This window comes from Megalops cyprinoides, chromosome 4, assembly GCF_013368585.1.
Source record: "Megalops cyprinoides isolate fMegCyp1 chromosome 4, fMegCyp1.pri, whole genome shotgun sequence".
Taxonomy (NCBI): domain Eukaryota; kingdom Metazoa; phylum Chordata; class Actinopteri; order Elopiformes; family Megalopidae; genus Megalops; species Megalops cyprinoides.
The window spans coordinates 38,541,841-38,561,785 of record NC_050586.1 but is presented as its reverse complement, the minus strand read 5'-3'; the positions used below and the strand labels follow the sequence as shown (position 1 = coordinate 38,561,785).

The 19,945-nt window shown below is 41.9% G+C and overlaps 2 protein-coding genes across 6 annotated transcripts in view; both read left to right on the top strand.

Moving 5' to 3' along the window:
- The window catches only part of LOC118776089 (adenomatous polyposis coli protein-like), a 39,174-nt gene extending 26,567 nt beyond the window's left edge, over positions 1-12,607 (top strand). For 3 of the 5 annotated variants that reach the window (XM_036526168.1, XM_036526170.1, XM_036526167.1), the window contains exons 8-16: positions 1,571-1,669; positions 2,337-2,459; positions 2,791-3,169; positions 3,408-3,503; positions 3,596-3,735; positions 3,823-3,900; positions 4,114-4,230; positions 4,503-4,717; positions 5,368-12,607. In XM_036526168.1, the coding sequence (XP_036382061.1) occupies positions 1,571-1,669; positions 2,337-2,459; positions 2,791-3,169; positions 3,408-3,503; positions 3,596-3,735; positions 3,823-3,900; positions 4,114-4,230; positions 4,503-4,717; positions 5,368-11,812 (7,692 nt within the window). In that variant the 3' untranslated portion in view covers positions 11,813-12,607. The remainder of the gene's footprint in view (positions 1-1,570; positions 1,670-2,336; positions 2,460-2,790; positions 3,170-3,407; positions 3,504-3,595; positions 3,736-3,822; positions 3,901-4,113; positions 4,231-4,502; positions 4,718-5,367) is intronic. The other 2 variants (XM_036526169.1, XM_036526171.1) reach the window with 2 other exon arrangements.
- Positions 12,608-14,755: 2,148 nt separating this feature from the next.
- Positions 14,756-19,677, top strand: srp19 (signal recognition particle 19). The gene is made up of 5 exons (XM_036527343.1): positions 14,756-14,950; positions 15,901-15,976; positions 16,849-16,920; positions 17,015-17,123; positions 18,272-19,677. Exons 1-5 carry the CDS (start codon positions 14,913-14,915, stop codon positions 18,400-18,402), a joined length of 426 nt encoding a protein of 141 aa, XP_036383236.1. The 5' UTR covers positions 14,756-14,912; the 3' UTR covers positions 18,403-19,677.
- Positions 19,678-19,945: the final 268 nt, after the last annotated feature.

Here is a 19,945-nt window from a genome sequence, read left to right as displayed (position 1 = left end):
TGTAATTTAACAGTTAATTTTTTGAAAGGCTAGCTCCTTAGAGGAATGTTTGGCTCATCTAGATATAAGTACTCTCATATTTCCTATTTAGCTATCATATTGTGCATTTTATTTTCTTTCTTAGATTCTGATTCAGTCCTACCAGTGTGATATATATATATATAGTCATATCTTGCCTTCATGTTATTTGCTTGGACCATTTTTTTGCTCTGCCCCTTGCGTGTCTTCATTTGTAAGTCACGCCTGACAGTGCAGTGGGAGGTGTGTCCAGGGACTGACAGTTGACTTGAGAGAGTGTGATGGGGTGGGAAAGGGGAACCATCTAGGCTGTGTTTTATTGCAGTCTAAAACTGTCATGACAAAGGGTGTGCGTTCCAGTTTTGGTCAAAATTTTTGGCTCCAGGTTGAGTCTCATTAGCCACGGTCCCCTTCATCCCCTTTGTGGTCAGACCATAAAAACGTAATAACTGGGGTTTTGAGTGATACAGGCATACTTGGACATAATATGGGCACATCGTATTCATAGAAGAAAAAGAAATGAAATACTTCTGGTATATTTTATTTTGCAATGAGGATTATTTTTTTCCCTGAGTTTCACAATACACAGAAGACAGTCCAGAAGTAAAAATCTTAATAACAGTTTCCTCTGGAATAAAAGAGAGACGGTCCATACTCTTGAACCACAGGCAACCCACCGAAATGACTTGTGCTGTGGGAGGACTGAGGACTGAATCAAGGCCACATTAGAGTAAGCCATTAAACCCACGAGGAGTGTTAAGAACATTACCGGAGTCTGAGCTAATTAACCCAAGACACCTCCCCAAATAGCTCATCAATATTCACTTTCACTTAGCAAATTAAAAATTCAAGGACTCTGCTTATCTGGTTCATTTAAAATATTAAATCCAGATTGGGCTGTATAATTCCCCCTCCCCACCCCACACATTATACTGAAGAGAGTATAATCTTTTATTATTTTGTTCCCATTGTTTCCTTTTGATGTTTTGCACTCAGAGTGAATTTTTTTTCTTCTTCTCCGATGGGCTTCTATAAATAACAGCTCAAGAGCTCTTTGCCTGAAGAGATGTAGCCACATCATGTGACAGAGCGGGAGTGCAGACGGCAGCTCGATGCATCCTTTTTCTTCCATTTAATTCGATTCCCCTCCCTACAAAGAGGATGGAGGGATGAAGGGTGGGCGCTACGCGGCTCAGATGGCTGAGGAAAGGGGATGCCATTTGGTGTGTGTGCGTGTATGCTTTTGTTTTCCATCTGGAGGGGGATAAACCTCTTCGGACACGTTTTTACTCTCCAAACACCCGCGCTGAGCTGTATGATAATTAGGTCAGGAATGGGGAGTAGGGTAGGAGAAGCAGATGCAGGGGGGAGTGTGGGGGGGGGGGGGGGTGGCAAATTTGCCATGGTAACAGACTAACAGACGGTCTGTGCCTGATGCTGCTGCTGTTGCTGTTGCCGCAGCTTAGCGACTCTCCAAGGCCTTAATCCATTTTGTTTTTGTGTGTTTTTTTTCTTCTTCTACACTCTCTCTCTCTCTCTCTCTCCCCTCCAGAAGGCGTCACAGAGCAAGCATGAGTCGGCCGTCCGCGATTGCGAGAGGCAGAGTGAGGCATCCTGCGACGCTGGCATGGCCGGCTCGGGGTGTGGTCAGGTAAGAAGATCGACACCCTCCGATTGCACAGCCAGCGCATAGAGCCCGGCGCTGCGGGGCTGCCTGGCTGTTAGGGCGGGGGAGGCAGGACAACCCTATTCTGCTGCGTCTGCACAAGGCTGGCTGTCTTGTGCAAAATGACAGACAGCGATGGTGGTGAAAGAGCTGTGATCGGTTGTAGTGCTGTACTGAACGTCCATGGATGGATAGCTGTTAACATGCAGTTTTCCAAAAATGGATGCCGCAGAGCCAGGGCTTTGGTTGTATGTATTAGCAGAGTTTTAGCAGTACATTTTTATCCTAAGTTTGGATGGATATTGCAAGGCCTGTTTCTTGCTCTTGTTTAATTTCTCTCACATTGATGTGTATCTAGCTAGATGTGTCCGTAGTGTAAATGTGTAAATATGGCTTTTTGTGCAGTTGCCAAAAGAATGTATGCAGTCGACCAGTACTGCAAAAACTGCATACATTTCATTAGGATTTATATATGTAGAATTTATACATATTATAAAAAAATCAGTTTGCAAGTGGTAAGATGGGCTTCTTTGTTTGCATTTCATCTCTTTTATGGTGCTACTTTTAATTTTTCAATGGAGAACAATATAGCCAGTATTACAGCTAGCTGTTGTTCTGAGAGCCTTTTTGCTTTTGTCTTTGCTTTTGTTAGAGTTCAAGTGCTCGAATGGACCATGAAGGCACCAATGATATGAGCTGTAGTGGTAGTTACTCTGTCCCACGCAGACTGACAAGTCACCTGGGTACCAAGGTAACCGAAGATTCCAAGCCCCAGGTTGCTACACAACATTTTTATTAATACTGTGCTTAGTAAAAGATATGTGTCTTTGTTTCGCTGCTGAAGCTTTCAAAATTGCATGCTGTTGAGCTATGTTATGAAAAGCTGCGTAACGTGCATATTTGTTGTTTGATTTAAAACAGGTTTACTGTTTTTGACAACCAAACACAGGCTAATTACATTTGGCTCCAAAGTACACGTACATTGCCTGATGGGTTTTGAACATCTGTTTAGCTATAAAATATGGTTCTCTTGATTAGATTCACGTTTAATTTTACTGCCGGCAGAGGTATTGGCAATGTTAACCAGTCCTGTGTTTGCCTCCTAGGTGGAAATGGTATATTCCCTCCTTTCCATGCTGGGAACCCATGACAAAGACGACATGTCCCGCACCCTGCTGGCCATGTCCAGCTCCCAGGACAGCTGCATCGCCATGCGCCAGTCCGGCTGCCTGCCCCTGCTCATCCAGCTGCTGCACGGCAACGACAAGGACTCCGTGCTGCTGGGAAACTCCCGGGGCAGCAAGGAAGCCCGGGCCAGAGCCAGCGCTGCCCTCCACAACATCATCCACTCGCAGCCCGACGACAAGCGCGGGCGCAGGGAGATCCGCGTGCTGCACCTGCTGGAGCAGATCCGGGCTTACTGCGAGACCTGCTGGGAGTGGCAGACGGCCCACGAGCAGGGCGTGGACCAGGACACAAACCCCAGTATGTGCTACTCCTGCTGGTGGAGTGGAGGGTGGTCACCAGGGTCCCTCTCCTAGTTTCAGGAACTTGTTAATTCCAAGTGGATCATATTCTCACACACACAGTGTTGGTGGAAAGACCATTTTCTCTTTAGCAATCAAGCTGTTACGTCTTTTATAGAGACATCCTGTTGTCCTCAAAATTAAATTGGCTTGACTGGCCAGATTAATATTGGTTTATCTTCTCCTTCTCTTTTCAGTGCCCTCTCCTGTGGAGCATCAGATCTGCCCAGCGGTGTGTGTGCTCATGAAGCTCTCCTTCGATGAGGAGCACAGACATGCCATGAATGAACTAGGTAAAATGCGGTAACATGCTGGAGAAATGGCTCCCCATTGAATTGGAAAGCTGTTTCCATTTAGCCGCTCATTTTAATATTCTCTTTCTCAGGTGGACTGCAGGCCATCGGAGAGCTGTTGCAGGTAGACTGCGAGATGTACGGGCTCACCAGCGATCACTATAGCATAACTCTAAGGCGATATGCAGGAATGGCACTTACAAACTTGACATTCGGAGACGTGGCCAATAAGGTGGGTGGTTTTCCAGCATTGGTGTTCCCACACGATGTCACAGAAGTGTAGTTGTTTGAACTCACCCTTTGTCTTTTATATTTGCAGTCCACCCTGTGTTCCATGAAAGGCTGCATGAGGGCAATGGTGGCCCAGCTGAAATCAGAAAGCGAAGATTTGCAGCAGGTACGGGGTTTGTTCATTATCCTCACATTGATGATTGTGGAACTGGACACACTGTAACTGTAACCCGTCAGATTTTTTATTTCTGTCAATCACACTGACACACTGAAACTGACACTTGAAAGCATTATGAATAAGCTGATCATCGAAGAAACATAACTTGAAATGTACCTCCTATCACTTCAGGCCCGTGACTTGTCCGTACTTTTTATTCAGGTGATTGCCAGCGTTCTGAGAAACTTGTCCTGGCGGGCTGATGTTAACAGTAAACAGACACTGCGTGAAGTTGGCAGTGTGAAGGCGCTTATGGAATGTGCCCTGGATGTGCAGAAGGTGACTCATTGCATCTTTTCACAGGCTGGTTAAAAGCATTTCATTTTCCATTGACATTTGGCCATAGGCCATTTGTGATGGCTAATGTAGCTGTCTGTGCCATTTATCTCTCCCAAGCATCGGTGTTCAATGATAGAATTTATTTTTTATTTATTTAAAATGAATTAGGACTCGAGAACCTATTTGGACATAGAACAAAAGTAAATAGTGCAAGCTCTGTTGATGTTTATAAAATATACGTTTTCTTATTTGTACTGTCCTCTTCTTTACAGGAGTCAACCCTGAAGAGTGTCCTTAGTGCCCTTTGGAACTTGTCTGCACACTGCACTGAGAACAAAGCTGACATATGTACTGTAGACGGGGCTTTGGCCTTCTTAGTCAGCACTCTAACCTACCGAAGCCAAACTAACACCCTGGCTATCATTGAAAGTGGAGGAGGAATCTTAAGAAATGTGTCTAGTCTCATTGCTACAAATGAAGATCATAGGTATGTCACTGTATTGTTGATTGTCTTGTTTGTAATGTGTTTTTGTTCCCTGCTAATAAAAAGGAAATACCATGCGATGGGAAGTTGTTTATCCAGAGTCGGGTATTCAGTTAGTACAGAGGGGAAAAGTTTGATGGAAGGCTGCAAGTTCAAAAATTTACCTCAGCTAAACTGCAACAAGTTATTTCTTAAACGGTTCAGTTCTTTAAAAGCCTACAATGAGGAAGAGACGCTCCCTGTCATCTGCCACTAGACATTTAAACTGGAACTAAGATATCTAAGCTATATTGTTTGTTATGCAGACCATTTTGTGAGGAATAGTACATAGATTTCTGTGCATCATTCTGTATTGATTTAGATGACTTAAATATAAAACCTTCAATGTAAATGGGCCCTTGAAATCATCTGGACAAGGTCATCTGAAAAATATGTGTAAAATAACTCATACCAATTGCTGTTTTATGGGACTTAAAATTACTAAAAAATCTTTATTTCCCTGGGGTCAGTGTTATCTGATGTAAGACAGTCATGCCTTTCAAATTGCTGTGTTCAAATTACTATATCTTGACTTGTTGAAGTAATATTTTGGTCACATGTTGTTCCTGTGAGAGATGTAATAGTGAGTGTTTTCTCTCCCCCTCTCTCCCTAGGCAAATACTGAGAGAAAATAACTGCCTCCAGACTCTTCTTCAACATCTGAAGTCTCACAGCTTGACAATTGTAAGCAATGCATGTGGAACTCTCTGGAACCTTTCTGCGCGAAATGTAAAGGACCAGGAAACCTTGTGGGACATGGGGGCTGTCAGCATGTTGAAGAACCTCATTCACTCAAAGCACAAAATGATTGCAATGGGTAGTGCTGCAGCTTTAAGGAACCTAATGGCCAACAGACCTGCTAAATACAAGGATGCCAACATCATGTCCCCAGGATCCAGCTTGCCATCTCTCCATGTGAGAAAACAGAAAGCTTTAATTGAGGAGCTGGACTCGCAGCATCTCTCAGAGACATTTGACAACATTGACAATTTGAGCCCAAAAGCCTCTCACAAGGGCAAACCAAAACACAAGCAAAGTGCATACAGCGAGTGCGTCCTGGAGTCTGGACGTCACGGCAGTGATGGTGTTTGTAGGGCAGACAATTTTAATCCCAGCAACGTGCCAGTTCTGTCTCCATACATGAACACTCCCGTCCTGCCTGGGTCATCATCCAGGGAGAGCAGAGGGAGTTCGGACAGTTCCAGGGCTGAGAGGGATCCGAGCCTCGACAGAGAGAGGATGGGTGGTGGACCTTCGGATAAGTCATCCAAGAGAGTGGGAGTGCAGATGTCTTCGACAACTGCACATATTGCCAAGGTTATGGAAGAAGTGCAGAATGTGTACGTAGGCCAGGATGACAGAAGTGCTGGCACTACACCAGACATGCATTGCATGCAAGATGATATGAGTGGCGTGAGGCGTTCATCTGCCATGCATGCACCTTCAAATGTGTATAGTTTTAACAAATCAGAACCCTCTAATAGAACGTGCCCTATGCCAAAAATAGAATATAGGGCATCCAGTGATAGTCTGAATAGTGTTGGCAGCAGTGATGGCTATGGAAAAAGGGGGCAAATGAAGCCATCAATTGACTCTTATTCTGAAGATGAAGGGAAATGTTGCATCTATGGAAAATATCCAGCAGATCTTGCCCACAAGATACACAGTGCCAATCATATGGAAGACAATGATGGAGATCTGGATACTCCCATAAATTACAGCCTGAAGTATTCAGATGAGCAGTTGAACTCGGGTAGGCAAAGTCCCAGCCAAAATGAAAGGTGGGCAAGACCTAAACATCTTGAAGGTGACTTGAAAATGAGTGATCAACAGCCTGTACAAAGCACAGGTTACCTTATGTATTCAGAAAGCAATAGTGACAGTGAAGAAAAATCCATTCAATACCAGCCTAGATTTGTACAGCCAGAATGTTCTGGTGGTTTCAAGTCAAGGAGCTCGAATAGTTCAGAGCAGAGTAGAGGAAGTTCCAGTCACGGAGTGAACACAAAGATCAACCAGACCATTTGCACTATTGATGATTATGAGGATGACAAGCCAACCAATTACAGTGAGAGGTATTCAGAGGAGGAACAGCAAGATGAGGACCAGACAACTAATTATAGCATGAAGTACAGTGAGGATCACATAGAACAACCAATTGATTACAGCTTAAAGTACTCTGAAACACATTCTTCTCAAAAGGTCATGTTCAGCCATTCAAAGTCATCTTCTGCTCAAAGCTCTGCCAAGGACCACCTGAACCAGGGCAGTGGGACATCCTCATTCAGGAATTCTTCCAGGCAAAAACAGTTACATCCCTCTTCAGCTCAAACACAGCCTGGGCCAACACGTGCAAACCAAAAGTCTTCAACATGTAAAGCTTCCACCATTAACCAAGAAACTTTACAGACTTACTGTGTTGAGGACACGCCGATCTGTTTTTCCAGAGGTAGTTCTCTGTCGTCGTTGTCATCTGCAGAGGATGAAATGGAAGCTCGGGAACAGTCTTCAAATGTTGTTAGTAGCTACCCAACTCTGCCTGTTGCTGACAAGGAGGGCAGTGGTGCTGTAGGTGCAGTCCAGTCCTCAACAGATGGCCAGTCAGCTTCACAACATGTACGGCTGAAACCTCACAGACATCAGGGCATGTCGGATGGATCAAAACATAAAGCTGTTGAATTTTCATCTGGTGCCAAATCTCCATCCAAAAGTGGTGCCCAGACTCCAAAAAGCCCTCCAGAACATTATGTGCAAGAGACACCATTGATGTTCAGCAGGTGTACATCTGTGAGCTCTCTGGACAGCTTTGAGAGTCACTCAATTGCAAGTTCAGTACAAAGTGAACCTCCTAGTGGTATGGTTAGTGGAATCATTAGTCCAAGCGATCTACCAGACAGTCCGGGGCAAACAATGCCTCCCAGTCGAAGCAAAACACCACCTCCACAACATCCAACCCAAATGAAACACAAAGTGAAAGTGGCACCTCGGACCGAAAAGAGGGATTTGGCTCCTAGACGTGCAGCTGTGAATTCTGCTGTCCAAAAAGTCCAAGAAGTTCCAGACAATGACACACTGTTGCATTTTGCAACAGAAAGTACACCTGAGGGATTCTCTTGTGCCTCGAGTCTGAGTGCATTGAGCCTAGATGAGCCCTTCATTCCAAAAGACACTGAACTGAGAATTATGCCTCCAGTTCATGAGGATGATCATGGAAATGATGATGAGCCTAGGAATGATGACACAAAGGGAGCCAGTAACCAAGAAAAGACAGAGGTATACTGTGAACCAGAAAAAGACATACTTGGTGATTCTGATGATGATGATATTGAAATACTGGAAGCTTGCATAAACTCAGCCATGCCTACAAAGTCCTCTAGAAAACCAAAAAAGCCATCACCTTCAACCACTTCGAGAATACCTCCGCCAGTAGCTCATAAGCCAAGTCAGCTGCCTGTATATAAGTTGCTTCCTTCACAAAATCGAGGGCAGCAACAGAAGCATGTAAGCTTTACACATGGGGAAGACATGCCAAGAGTATATTGTGTTGAGGGAACCCCCATTAATTTTTCAACAGCAACATCTCTTAGTGACCTTACAATAGAATCTCCTCCAAATGAGTTTTTAAATCCTGAAAGCTGTGTACCTGGTGCAGGATCCTCCTCAATTCAAAGAGACACAATTCCAGAGGGGAGAAGCACAGAGGCAAATGATGCAAGCCAAAGTTCCTCTACGTGCACATTTGCGGTAGATGAGAAAAACGAAGAAGGGGAGGATATTCTTGCTGAGTGCATCAGTTCTGCGATGCCAAAAGGTAAAAGTCATAATGCTTTCAGAGTGAAGAAAGTTATTGATCAGGTGCAGCATCCATCTACAGCTGCTGGTGGTCCAGTCAAACAAGACATGGCAAAGAAACCCACTTCCCCAGTAAAGCCAATGCCACAAAGCAGTGAGTATAGAGCGAGGATAAAATGTGTAGAGCCTACAAGCAGTTTTGCACCTGAGGCATCATATCCTGGTAAAAATAAGGATGCTGGTAGTCAAGAAACAAAATCAAATTCCAGAGAGTTTCACAAGAAACCTCCTACCACTGATGACAGAGTTCGCCCAGGCTTTTCTTTTGACTCACCTCACCATTATACTCCAATAGAGGGAACCCCCTATTGCTTTTCACGTAATGACTCCTTGAGTTCATTAGACTTTGAAGATGATGATCTCGATTTATCAAAAGAGAAAGATGAACTCAGAAGAGAGAAAGAACACAGAAAAGAGGGAGAAGAAAATCCCAGTGAGCCGTGCTCAGGCCACGCTTCTGTAAACAGGGCACAGATGTTCCAGAGGGACCGCACAAAATCTCTACAAAAGCAAGTGACTTTGGCAGAGGCATCCAAGGAGAATACTGGGCCAGTACCAGATGAGAAGCAGAACTTTGCTATTGAAGATACACCAGTGTGTTTTTCAAGAAACTCATCCCTTAGTTCACTCAGTGACATTGACCAAGAGAATAACAACAAAAGCTCACATGAGAAGGAGAAAGCAACCACTCCGGCCACAGAGGCATGCAGACCTCAAGCCTCCGGTTATGCTCCAAAGGCCTTTCATGTTGAAGATACACCTGTGTGCTTTTCAAGAAATAGTTCACTTAGCTCTCTTAGCATTGACTCTGAAGATGATCTTTTGCAAGAATGCATCAGTTCTGCCATGCCAAAAAAGAAAAAACAGCAGCCTAAAAATAAGGGAGATGACCATGAAATGAATGATGTCAAATGTATGGGTGGAATTTTATCAGAAGAGTTAGATCTAACACTGGACATCCCAGATATACAAAGCCCTATTTCAGAGCAAGCTCTTTCACCAGATTCTGAATCATTTGATTGGAAGGCTATTCAAGAAGGTGCCAACTCAATAGTGAGCAGTTTAAATCAAGCAGCTGCTAGCCTGTCCAGGCAAGCCTCCTCTGATTCTGATTCAATTCTCTCTCTCAAGTCTGGTATCTCAATAGGATCTCCATTTCATTTGATGGCAGATCCAGAGGAAAAACCAGTTGCTTCCAGCAAAGGGCCAAGAATATTAAAACCAGGGGAAAAAAGCACTTTAGAATCAAAAAAGAGAGAAGATGAGATGAGTGTCAAAAGCCTCAAAGGAGGAAAGAAAGTTTACAAAAGTCTCATAACTGGGAAGCCACGGCCAAGTACTGAAAATGTGACTTCACAGCAGAGGCAAATGCCAGTTTCCATGATGTCACGTGGAAGGACAGTGATTCATGTTCCTGGTGTGAGAAGCAGTTCACCCAGTACCAGTCCAGTAACAAATAAAATGGCACCTAAAGGAGCCCCCTCCAAAACACCTATGCAAGGGCAAAGCTACGGTAACCCGCCACGAAATGTGAAACCACCTCTTAAATCAGATTCTTGCCCTGCTAGTAGGCAGCCATGCTCCCAAGAAGGATCAAGCAAGACCTCTGCTCAGTCAAGAGAGACAACTCCCTCAAGACCAGGTCAGCAGTCTTTGACTAGACCTGTGCAATCACCTGCCCGTACCTCTGTTTCACCTGGAAGAAATGGCATTAGTCCTTCCAACAAATTATCTCAAATACCCCGTGCAGTGTCCCCAAGCACAACCACAAGCAAGTCACCAATTGCTGGCAGAATGACGTATTCCTCTTCTGGTAGACACTTAGGTCATCAGACTCCAACTAAGCAAAGTGGTTTGCCAAGAAGTAGCAGTGGGATTCCTAGGAGTGAGTCAGCTTCAAAAAGTCTGAACCAGTCTGGGGCTACAGGCTGTGGAAAAAAGGTGGAATTGTCAAGGATGTCATCCACCAAGTCCAGTGGGAGTGAGTCTGATAGATCAGAGAAACCAGTCTTGGTTCGCCAGTCAACCTTCATTAAAGAAGCCCCTAGCCCAACACTTAAAAGAAAATTAGAAGAGTCTGCCTCATATGAATGTTTATCGCCTTGTACAAGGCCACTGTCTCCTAGTCGATCCCAAGCACATTCAGTGTCAAGTCCATCTTTGACAGATATGTCACTGACTTTGCCTTACCAAGGTAGCTGCTGGAGGAAGTCTCCTCACAGTCAGCAATCTCCTGAAAGCAGAGAGGGAGGATCTCTCAATAGACACGACATTGGCCGATCCCACTCTGAAAGCCCTTCTAGACTCCCAATAAACAGGTCTGGCACGTGGAAGCGTGAGAAGAGCAAACATTCTACCTCTCTCCCGAGAGTGGGTACTTGGAAGAGAACAGGGAGCTCCTCCTCCATCCTTTCAGCTTCTTCTGAGTCAAGTGAAAAAGCAAAAAGTGAAGATGAAAGAATGATTTTGAGTCCTCAAGCATCAAAGCCAAGTAAAGATGGCCACCCTCCTCTAAAAGGAACATGGAGGAAAATGAAAGAGGGTGAGACTGCTAATTCAATGGCCAGCGAATCCAAGGAATCATCAGATGATGCACATTCAAAGTCATTTGTCCACCATAAGGCCCCCGCTGTGTCCAAGGCTGAAGATGTTTGGGTAAGGATTGAAGACTGTCCTATCAACAACCCCCGATCTGGGAAATCGCCAACAGGTAACACACCTCCTGTTATTGACAGTGTGTCTGACAGAGTACCTGTTATGCTTCCAGGTGCAAATGAAATGCAACCTAAGCAATCCACTGTGAAAGAGAATGCACTTGCTTGTATGCTTGGCTCAGAGAGCAATTTGAATTTATTTGGGAGTGAGAGCCATGATAAAAAAGGTGCAGATGTCAAACCTGCAGGCCATCCAAGGGCAACTTCAGAGGCTTATGAAATCCCAGTTGCCGAACGTACGCCCTTCAGCTCCTCAAATTCAAGCAAGCACAGTTCTCCTAGTGGAGCTGTGGCTGCAAGAGTCACCCCATTCAATTACAACCCAAGCCCCAGAAAGAGCAGTGCCGATGGCACCGCTGCTCGACCATCTCAGATCCCAACACCAGTGACCAGCAACACAAAGAAGACAGATTCCAAAGGAGAGAATGTTGAGCCCAGCGGGAATCAAAGTCCCAAACGCCTCTCTGGATCTTACCTTGTGACCTCTGTTTAAAACAAAGACAATTATAGGATCAGATCACTACTGTATACTTTTACTACTACTATGGACTGTTGTGGAGGAGAGATATTAAACCATGTAAATATTCTAGAGGGTTACTACTGTGGAAGCCACATTTAAGGCACAGATTCTTTGGTGGTAGAAATGTGACTGGCACATTGAGTTGTCAGAGTAAAATATGTTTGGAAGGTGTTGTAAGAATATTTGTACTGTACAGATTTTTATGTATTAATTTAAGTCCCTGTAATTGCTTGGCAAATACAAAAATGGAGTTAAAGTGACCTTTTAGGGATGTACTGTACTAAATTGTACTATAGTACTAAAGAATTTGAGGTATTGGAAGTTTTTATTACATCATTAGGCCAGTAAAACAAAATTTTGCTGAAGATACAGTACAGCAGAATCCTTCCCATTCTGTGCTTGCATGAACTGATCTGATGGTTTACTTCCTGGAGTAACATTTGTTGTCACATGTGTATAGGTAGCTGTAGTGTAACGCATTTACACTGTTTTGTGTGCTCTGAAAATAAGGAATTACCTGTAACCTTGAAAAAACTTGGATAAGATGTTACCTTGGGAATAGAATTTAACAGAAAGTAGACAGATCATTGACCATGCTGTTAACTTGTATATTCTGTTGTTTGAGGGACATGGCTGCTCTTTTAATAGGACATTCATTGTGTCTTAGAAGAACTAAATGTATGAGAAAAATAAGTTATTACTGTATGGTTTCGTATCTGTTTTTAAACCAAATTTTCCTTTTCCCTCCCTAATCATTGTCTTTGTTAAAGCATGTTATCAGATAAAATAGGCTGTTTTATTCTGCCAAAAAACATACAGTATGTGAATTACTGAGACACTTGTTTTATTTTTATCTTCATGCAATAAAGTGGATATGGTTGGCTATTTATGAAAAAATAACTGTTCCAAATTACCTATTGTAAAGCAGCATAATAAACACTAAGATTTTTGGTGTAAACTTGGCTGTTTCGGATTTTGTGAGATGTGTAACTATTTTAAAATACTAAAAATTGTATATGTTATGGCTGCAAATCTTGTTTGCAAATCTCAACATCAGTAGGTCATTCAGTGTTATAGAGAGAGCTTTTTCCAGTGTAAACAATAATGTTGAATACTTTTCAGCAAATCAGAAGTGTTTAAGTCTGTTTTGAATTTCAGGAAACAATATCCAATGATTCAGCTAGTATCAGGTCACTTTCTAGTTTGTGGGAGTTGTAAACATTTATTTTTTGAATGACAATACTAACAAATGCCCAGTTGATGTAAAATATTTAGAATTCTAGTTACAAATCTAGTTACGAGTATGAATTTTACCTTCTTCTTGAGCTAATGTTTTTACTGCATTAAAACATAAATTAGGCAGGCTGAAGCTCACCTAACATGCGTGTGCGCACACACACGCACACACACACACCAAATTTTATTACATCTGTTTTTGGTGTATGCAGCCATTCATTTTGTATGAGGTGCGCCATCTGGTGGCTGATGATAAGAAGGAATCAAGCTCCTTATCATTTTTATTTCTCAAATCAGTTTACATTATTTTTTTCATAAATATAAGAACAGGGAAAATTAATGCCAGGCATCAGCTTTGAGATTACATTACATTATGTCATTTAGCAGACGCTCTTACCCAGAGCAACTTCCAAAGAAGTGCATCCCTATGCTTTATTGTCAATTACCTTTATTTGAATGACATAACAGAAGACTCTTTGCTAATTCAGCACATCATGGTGCCCTGATCATCCCCTCATTAGAAAGATGGCTCCTGATCATACCCCTTTCTGAAAACAAGTGCTCCCTTTTGCTGGCATCAGATGAGTATGGGAACAGAGGAGGGGCACAGGGATGGGGAGTGGGAAAGAATGTTTTTGGCCCAAGTCTGTGGTCTATGACTGTGAAAGATACACAACACACACCATTATTGTATGTTTGCATACACACACACACACACACACAGACACACACAAAGAAATCTGTTGATAAATATACAGATAGATGGATATTTGATATCTGAAGGGCTACAACTTTCAACGTTGAGTTTACTGGAATTGTTTGTAACTTGTCATGGGACCAAGCTGCTGGCCCTCATGAGAAGATTTTGGGGACAGAAGCCTGCCAAGAAAAAAGAGAAGAGGGGGTGAGGTTCTGGATTTTGTTGAAATTTTTGTGCACTGTATTAAAGATTATCTTTACCACTGCTAACTACAGATCCATCTTTTCTACTTCTTGAAATGGGAAATAATAACAGCACTATAATGAAAAGGAAACACAGGTATCCAATGTATTCAATCAAAGTTTAAAACACTATAATCTAAAAAGAAAAATACACCAGTGAAATTCAATATTATTTTGCCATGGATTTGTCTGAACAGGAAAAGACGTGATGAAGATGCCATATTTTTCCAAATTAATTTGCAGTTTAGATCATTGTCAGATTATATCTGAAAGGCATGAATCGTTCTAAAGAAAGCTAGTATGGGCCTGTTTTCCCCAAAAAGTCCCCAAAAATCTGACACTACTGACAGTGATGACAAATTTCCATCACAATGCTGTATCACTCTTTTTTATAGATTTGTTGTATTTGTTGTTAAAGAGTTTTACATGGAAAATCATACTTTCACGCAAGGTTTTCAAAGCACAGTACAAATGGCTGGGAAATGTATTATAAATCTAACTCAGATACAGCACGTATGCATGTTTGTAAAGTAGGTGACAGGTTTGTGTATTTAAACACGTGTACCAAAAATTAGCCGGGCGTATTGGATGCAGTTAAATGTTTAATTAGTGAAACTAGATATTTTTGTCCCTTTTCGCCACCCATAAACGATACTGAGCCTCATAACGGACAGTTACATTCACCAATCGCAGCATGATATACGTATTTCCTGTTGAAAAACAGCCCAATAACGAACGCTTATTGCAGTTCTTTGCTAGAAGACAAACACATGTACTGTAACGTTAGCTTCTAGCTAATGGAGCCAGGTTTAAGTGGCCAGATATTTTGTAATGGTGGTCAGTGGTAGTTAGTTAGGCAATAGTATTACGGAGTGTTTGTTTAATAAATCAAAGGATGGCACATTTAACTAAAAACCCTGCCAACAAAGAAAGGTAACGACAGCCAGAAAGTTAGCCAGCTAGCTAACCAGCTGTTTCGTTGCAGGTAGCTGGCTAGCTAGTTCGCCCACCAACAGTTCTCTGATTTTTGCTGGCCAGTTAGCTAGTTAGCTTGTTACCTAATATTAACTTTCTAGTTTCGTAAATTGTTGTCGACTGGAAACGAACATTATTTAATATAGATCAGGTTGCGTGGATCCCTGTTGTGGGCAAGCGTAGCTAAAACAGCTTAGCTCAATTAGCTTGGTGGCTTCTCTCGAGTGAGGTGGTCTGGTCTTAACATTACGTCAGCAGATGCTTTATCAAGAAGGTGGATTTACTTAGCTACCTAATGCTGACCTACCCAGCGAAAAGACAGATTTTTTATTTTTTAAGTACCTTGCATTATTATACATGAATAGGATCGTATTCCAATTAGCTAGCAAGCCAACGTTGGCCAACGTTGAATTCATTACTAAGGCATCCCAGACTCTTGGGGCCCTCGAAATTGGCAAAGTTCATTGATTGTTAGAGAGCTGATTTGATTGATTTGCGAGGCCTTAATTTAATAATTGGTAACTGTGTCTCTGAGACACTTTGTGGTATGTTTTGGCAGATCATTGCAAGTTCGTTCAGTCAGGACCCTACTGCTAAGTACAAAAGGGGAATTTCTACTGTACCCAGCCGACCATTGTAATTGGAAAGAAATGAAGAACTTAGCTAGTAGAGTTGTGAGTTCGCTAACTAGCAAGATAATGTGTTTTTACCATGATTGCACAGTTTTTCTTAAAACTGTATATTGGTCCTTTAAGATGTAGCTACAGTGCTGGCTAGCTAGGCGGCGGTAGCTCTCTCCATAATTGTATCTGGAGTGTCGCGTCAGGAGTGTATTTTACGTTTTGTTGCAAGCATTGCTGAAGCCAGCCGTTTGCTTAACTGAACATGACACTCTGCCTTGTTTTTAGGTTTATGTGTTTATATCCCGCATACCTCAACAGTAAGAAGACACTAGCCGAAGGAAGAAGAATACCCATTGAAAAGGTGAATAAATTAATAGAATAATTAATATCATTTGAAATGTCATTTTCAAATTCCGCATTTGTGGAAGGTGTTAATTATGTTGACATTTGTAGTTCTTAGGCTTGCAAGATTGTCTCATTTATACAGACCTTTTCCCCAACTGTGCTATGAGTGGATTCCTGCATTGCCAAAGCAATTAGAAGTCAAAGAAAATATGTCTTGTGATTAGATTTCAGTATTAAATATGCTAGTGTCACTGGATACTATATTAAAATGTGCAAATATAGCCAAACTAGAGCAGCTCCCTGCATCCCCATCCAGTGTGAATCCCCTGGCCTGGGCAGATTATCAGATCTGCTGCTTGGTGAAGCACTGTCCTTAAGGAAACTGCCTAACTGAGGTGCAGAAAATGGTAGAAGTCACCACAATCCCATCCACATTTACCTGTCTGTGAGCTGTTCTACCCTACATAGTGTATGCCAAGTGTAATTTTGACTGAGTTCAGATTATTCATTTTGGTGACTTAATGTTTAGAAAGTCAAATGAATGGAATGGTAGTGGTAATCTGTGATCATACGCTGCTTTGGAAATTTGAACTCAGATTGTTTTTTGTGGTTGTAATGCCCCTCAGGCTGAAGTGTCTTAAAGGGAACCTGCTTATTTCACTGACTTTTAACAGTATGTCAGACATTACAGGCTTGACCCCGAATAGTGACCTTTACAGGGGAAGTGCAATTGCCAGTTCTCAAGATAATGTGACAGAGTCCTGTTAGAATGCGTGTTAGTTTCTCATTGGTCTGGCCCTGTTTTTTAACTGTTAAAAAGTGCAGTGCAGCTTTACAGGCAAACTGCTCAATGTGTGTTTCATAACGTTTTTGTCTTGCGTTAAACAGGCAGTGGAAAACCCCACATGTGCTGAAATCCGAGACGTTCTGGCGGCAGCAGGAGTGAATGTTGAAGTCGAGGTACGGTTCTACAGTCGCTCCGTTTTCTGGGGATTTTTCATGCAGTAACTTCAAGGAGCGTTCTGAATGTTGCCATGTCTGTCGCTGTCTGTAGAACAAGATGTACCCTAGAGAGTGGAACAGGGATGTGCAGTTCAGAGACCGAGTCCGTGTGCAGCTGAAGAAGGAGGATGGAAGCCTGTGTAATGAGAAGTTCTCATCACGTGAGTCTTTCTAACAGTGAATACTGCAGCTCAAATTTATTTGCCCTGCATAGCAGAATCATTTAAAATGACTTTGTGGTATTGTGGAAGTGTTGGTGTTTCTGTTACAAAATTGCCGTTGTATGTTGTAGTCAGTGAAGTTCTCTGAATGCGATCACAGTGATACATGTGTATGGCTTAAAGTTACTTCTATCTATCAGCGAACAACAAGGAGTACAAGGAGTTGAGCAGATTACCCATTTCAAGCCCACACACACCTGTAATGAACAAAGGGATTCATCTGCATGAACACAATATTTCTTCTGAAGTATGGCGGAACAGTACTGAATTTATGCACAAATAAGGAGTTGCACCTCCTTGCACAGAACTGCCAACATTGCAGAAAATACGTGTGCTGTAAATGGCAGAGCTTTTGAGTAACATTACCATTGTGTAGATTTCTGCTAAGGCGCACATGCTCTCGTAGGAACGAGGGGAAGTAAGTAAAGAAAGTAACAGAATGAAAAGCTCACAGATTTGTGAAAGTAAGAACACATGAAAAAAGGCTGATATATGCCACATTGCAGGATAATTGTACCTGCCGGATAGGCTATGACATGTACTACCGAGGGGCACAGAGATGCTGTTAGCTAGGTGCTAGCAAACGGTTCTAGAATTTCATTAGGTTAGAATGATGCAGTGTACCATTTGTATTTTTCCGTTCAACATCCCTTCCATAAGCAACTTAAAAAATGAGTGGGTTACCTTTAAAGTGCGCAATACATCTTGCGTGGGCTTATTGTAGAGAATTATAAATATTAGGCTCCCTTTTCCTTTTTGGATAATTTATGACAGCATTTGAGTTTGCTGAGCTTGGAAAAAAAATGTGTATCTGAAGATTGATTTCAGAATTACTTTTGAATTATTAAATTCTTCCTGTGCATCTCATTAGTTTCAGTTACCATTGTGCTGACGGTGCTTAACAATCAGATAAGCATTTTAGGCTGATACAAAACTTTCACACCATAAACAACCCGTGTGTTCCATAATGCTTTGTAATGTACATGTCCAGATTACCAGAGATTGACATTTTCTCTGTGAATTGCATGAACCATGTAGTGCCTGGATTCGGTTTTGTTTAGCAGTCCCTCTGTCTGTCTTCCCAACAGGTAAAGATGTGATGTTCTACGTGGCCGAGATGATCCCCAAACTTAAGACAAGGACACAAAAGAGTGGGGGCGGGGACACCAACGCACAGCAAGGAGAGGGGGGCAAGAAGGGCAAGAAGAAGAAGAAGTAGTTCTGCCATTCATCTCGTTTCCACATCTTCTCATGCTTTTTTTTTTTTTTTACATTGGTCACAAGCTCAAGTCAGTTTTTATGTTGAAGCCCCATGTTGGCGGTTGCATGGTGGACTTGAACATTTGATTTTGTTAGGAAGCATGGATGGACGGAGGCAGCAGGGGACAGCGGTGTCCCAGAGTAGTTTGTGTCAGTGCCTGCAGGATTTTTTTTTTTTTTAATGTAATTTTTTTTTCCAAAAGAGATGAAGAAATACACGTGTTATGTGAGAGGAATCTGCCCGTGTCAGCAGTTTGTCAGTCTGATGACTACATGTGAATTTGTAAGCAAACCAAAATCTGTTATGTAGATTTTGCTATTTTTTATCCATTTTTATCCCTTTTCCCCAAAGAGATTGTTCATTCAGAATTTTCTTCATCCTGATACCCTCTGATTTCCTTCTGAAATGTGCTATATGAGTACATGTTTGGGAATAGCTGTGTCTCAAAAATCATTGATAGATCCATTTGACCTGTTTGTTGACAAGTTTCAAGTTAAGTATCATAGGACATTCAGCAAATGTGCACGGAATATAAATGCGATTACCAAATGTGCACAGAATATAAATAATAGTATAAATGAATCATGTCTTGCCTATCTGACTTTGTGTGATTTCATCACACTTGTAATTTCATCGCATTTAGTATAGAGATAATATTTTGAGTTGAGATTGCTGGAAATTTTGCTTAAGTTTTGAGCTAAGCCATAGAGCCCACCTGCCTTCCAAAAAAAAAAAAATAAAGCAAGTGTTTACCAGAGCAAGAAAATAAAATTCAGATGGTGCATGTCTGTCAAATTTCAATATTTAAACCACCCAGAGGATTATGTGCACATTGTGAATTGACTAATTTTGGGGAATCCAGGTCATGTTCACATGCCACATTTGCATAAAGGGAACATTAAGTAGTCTCTCTTCTTCAAGATAAGAGGCTAAGGATCCAGGCAGTTCACACCCTAGATTATCTCCAACAAAGTTTCCTTTAATTTGTCAGACCTATAGTCACACTGAAGATTATTTCCCCGATTTTATGATTTGTAAGTTTTATTCATGCTTACAGCTTCAAAGTCAATTGTGTCAGAGGAGTTAAAAATAGGAAACTTTCCACTGTAAAGGTTCTAAAAGTTTTTTTTTCCATCTGAGCTTCTTCGTGATTGTCAGGTTAATAAACTTTGTTTGAAAGGATATTGTAGACCTAAAGTCTTGCAAGAAACAAAATGAAAGATATCTTCTCCAGCCCAGCATTTCAAAATAATTCATTTAAGTATGGTAATAACCAAGATGCTAGATTCACTGTACTTTTCTCAGAAAGTTCTGTCATTTGTATTATTGAGCGGAAAGTTCTGGAAGTCTTCAGTTCAACAATTTGAATAGCATCTGGACCTTGAGTGGCCCAGAAAGGAATGGAGTGCATCTCCCTGGTGATATGTTCTGAGGTATAGCAAGAAAAAAAACACTCGTCATGGCCATGTTTTAATGCCCTCTGTGAAATATGGGCTGTGAA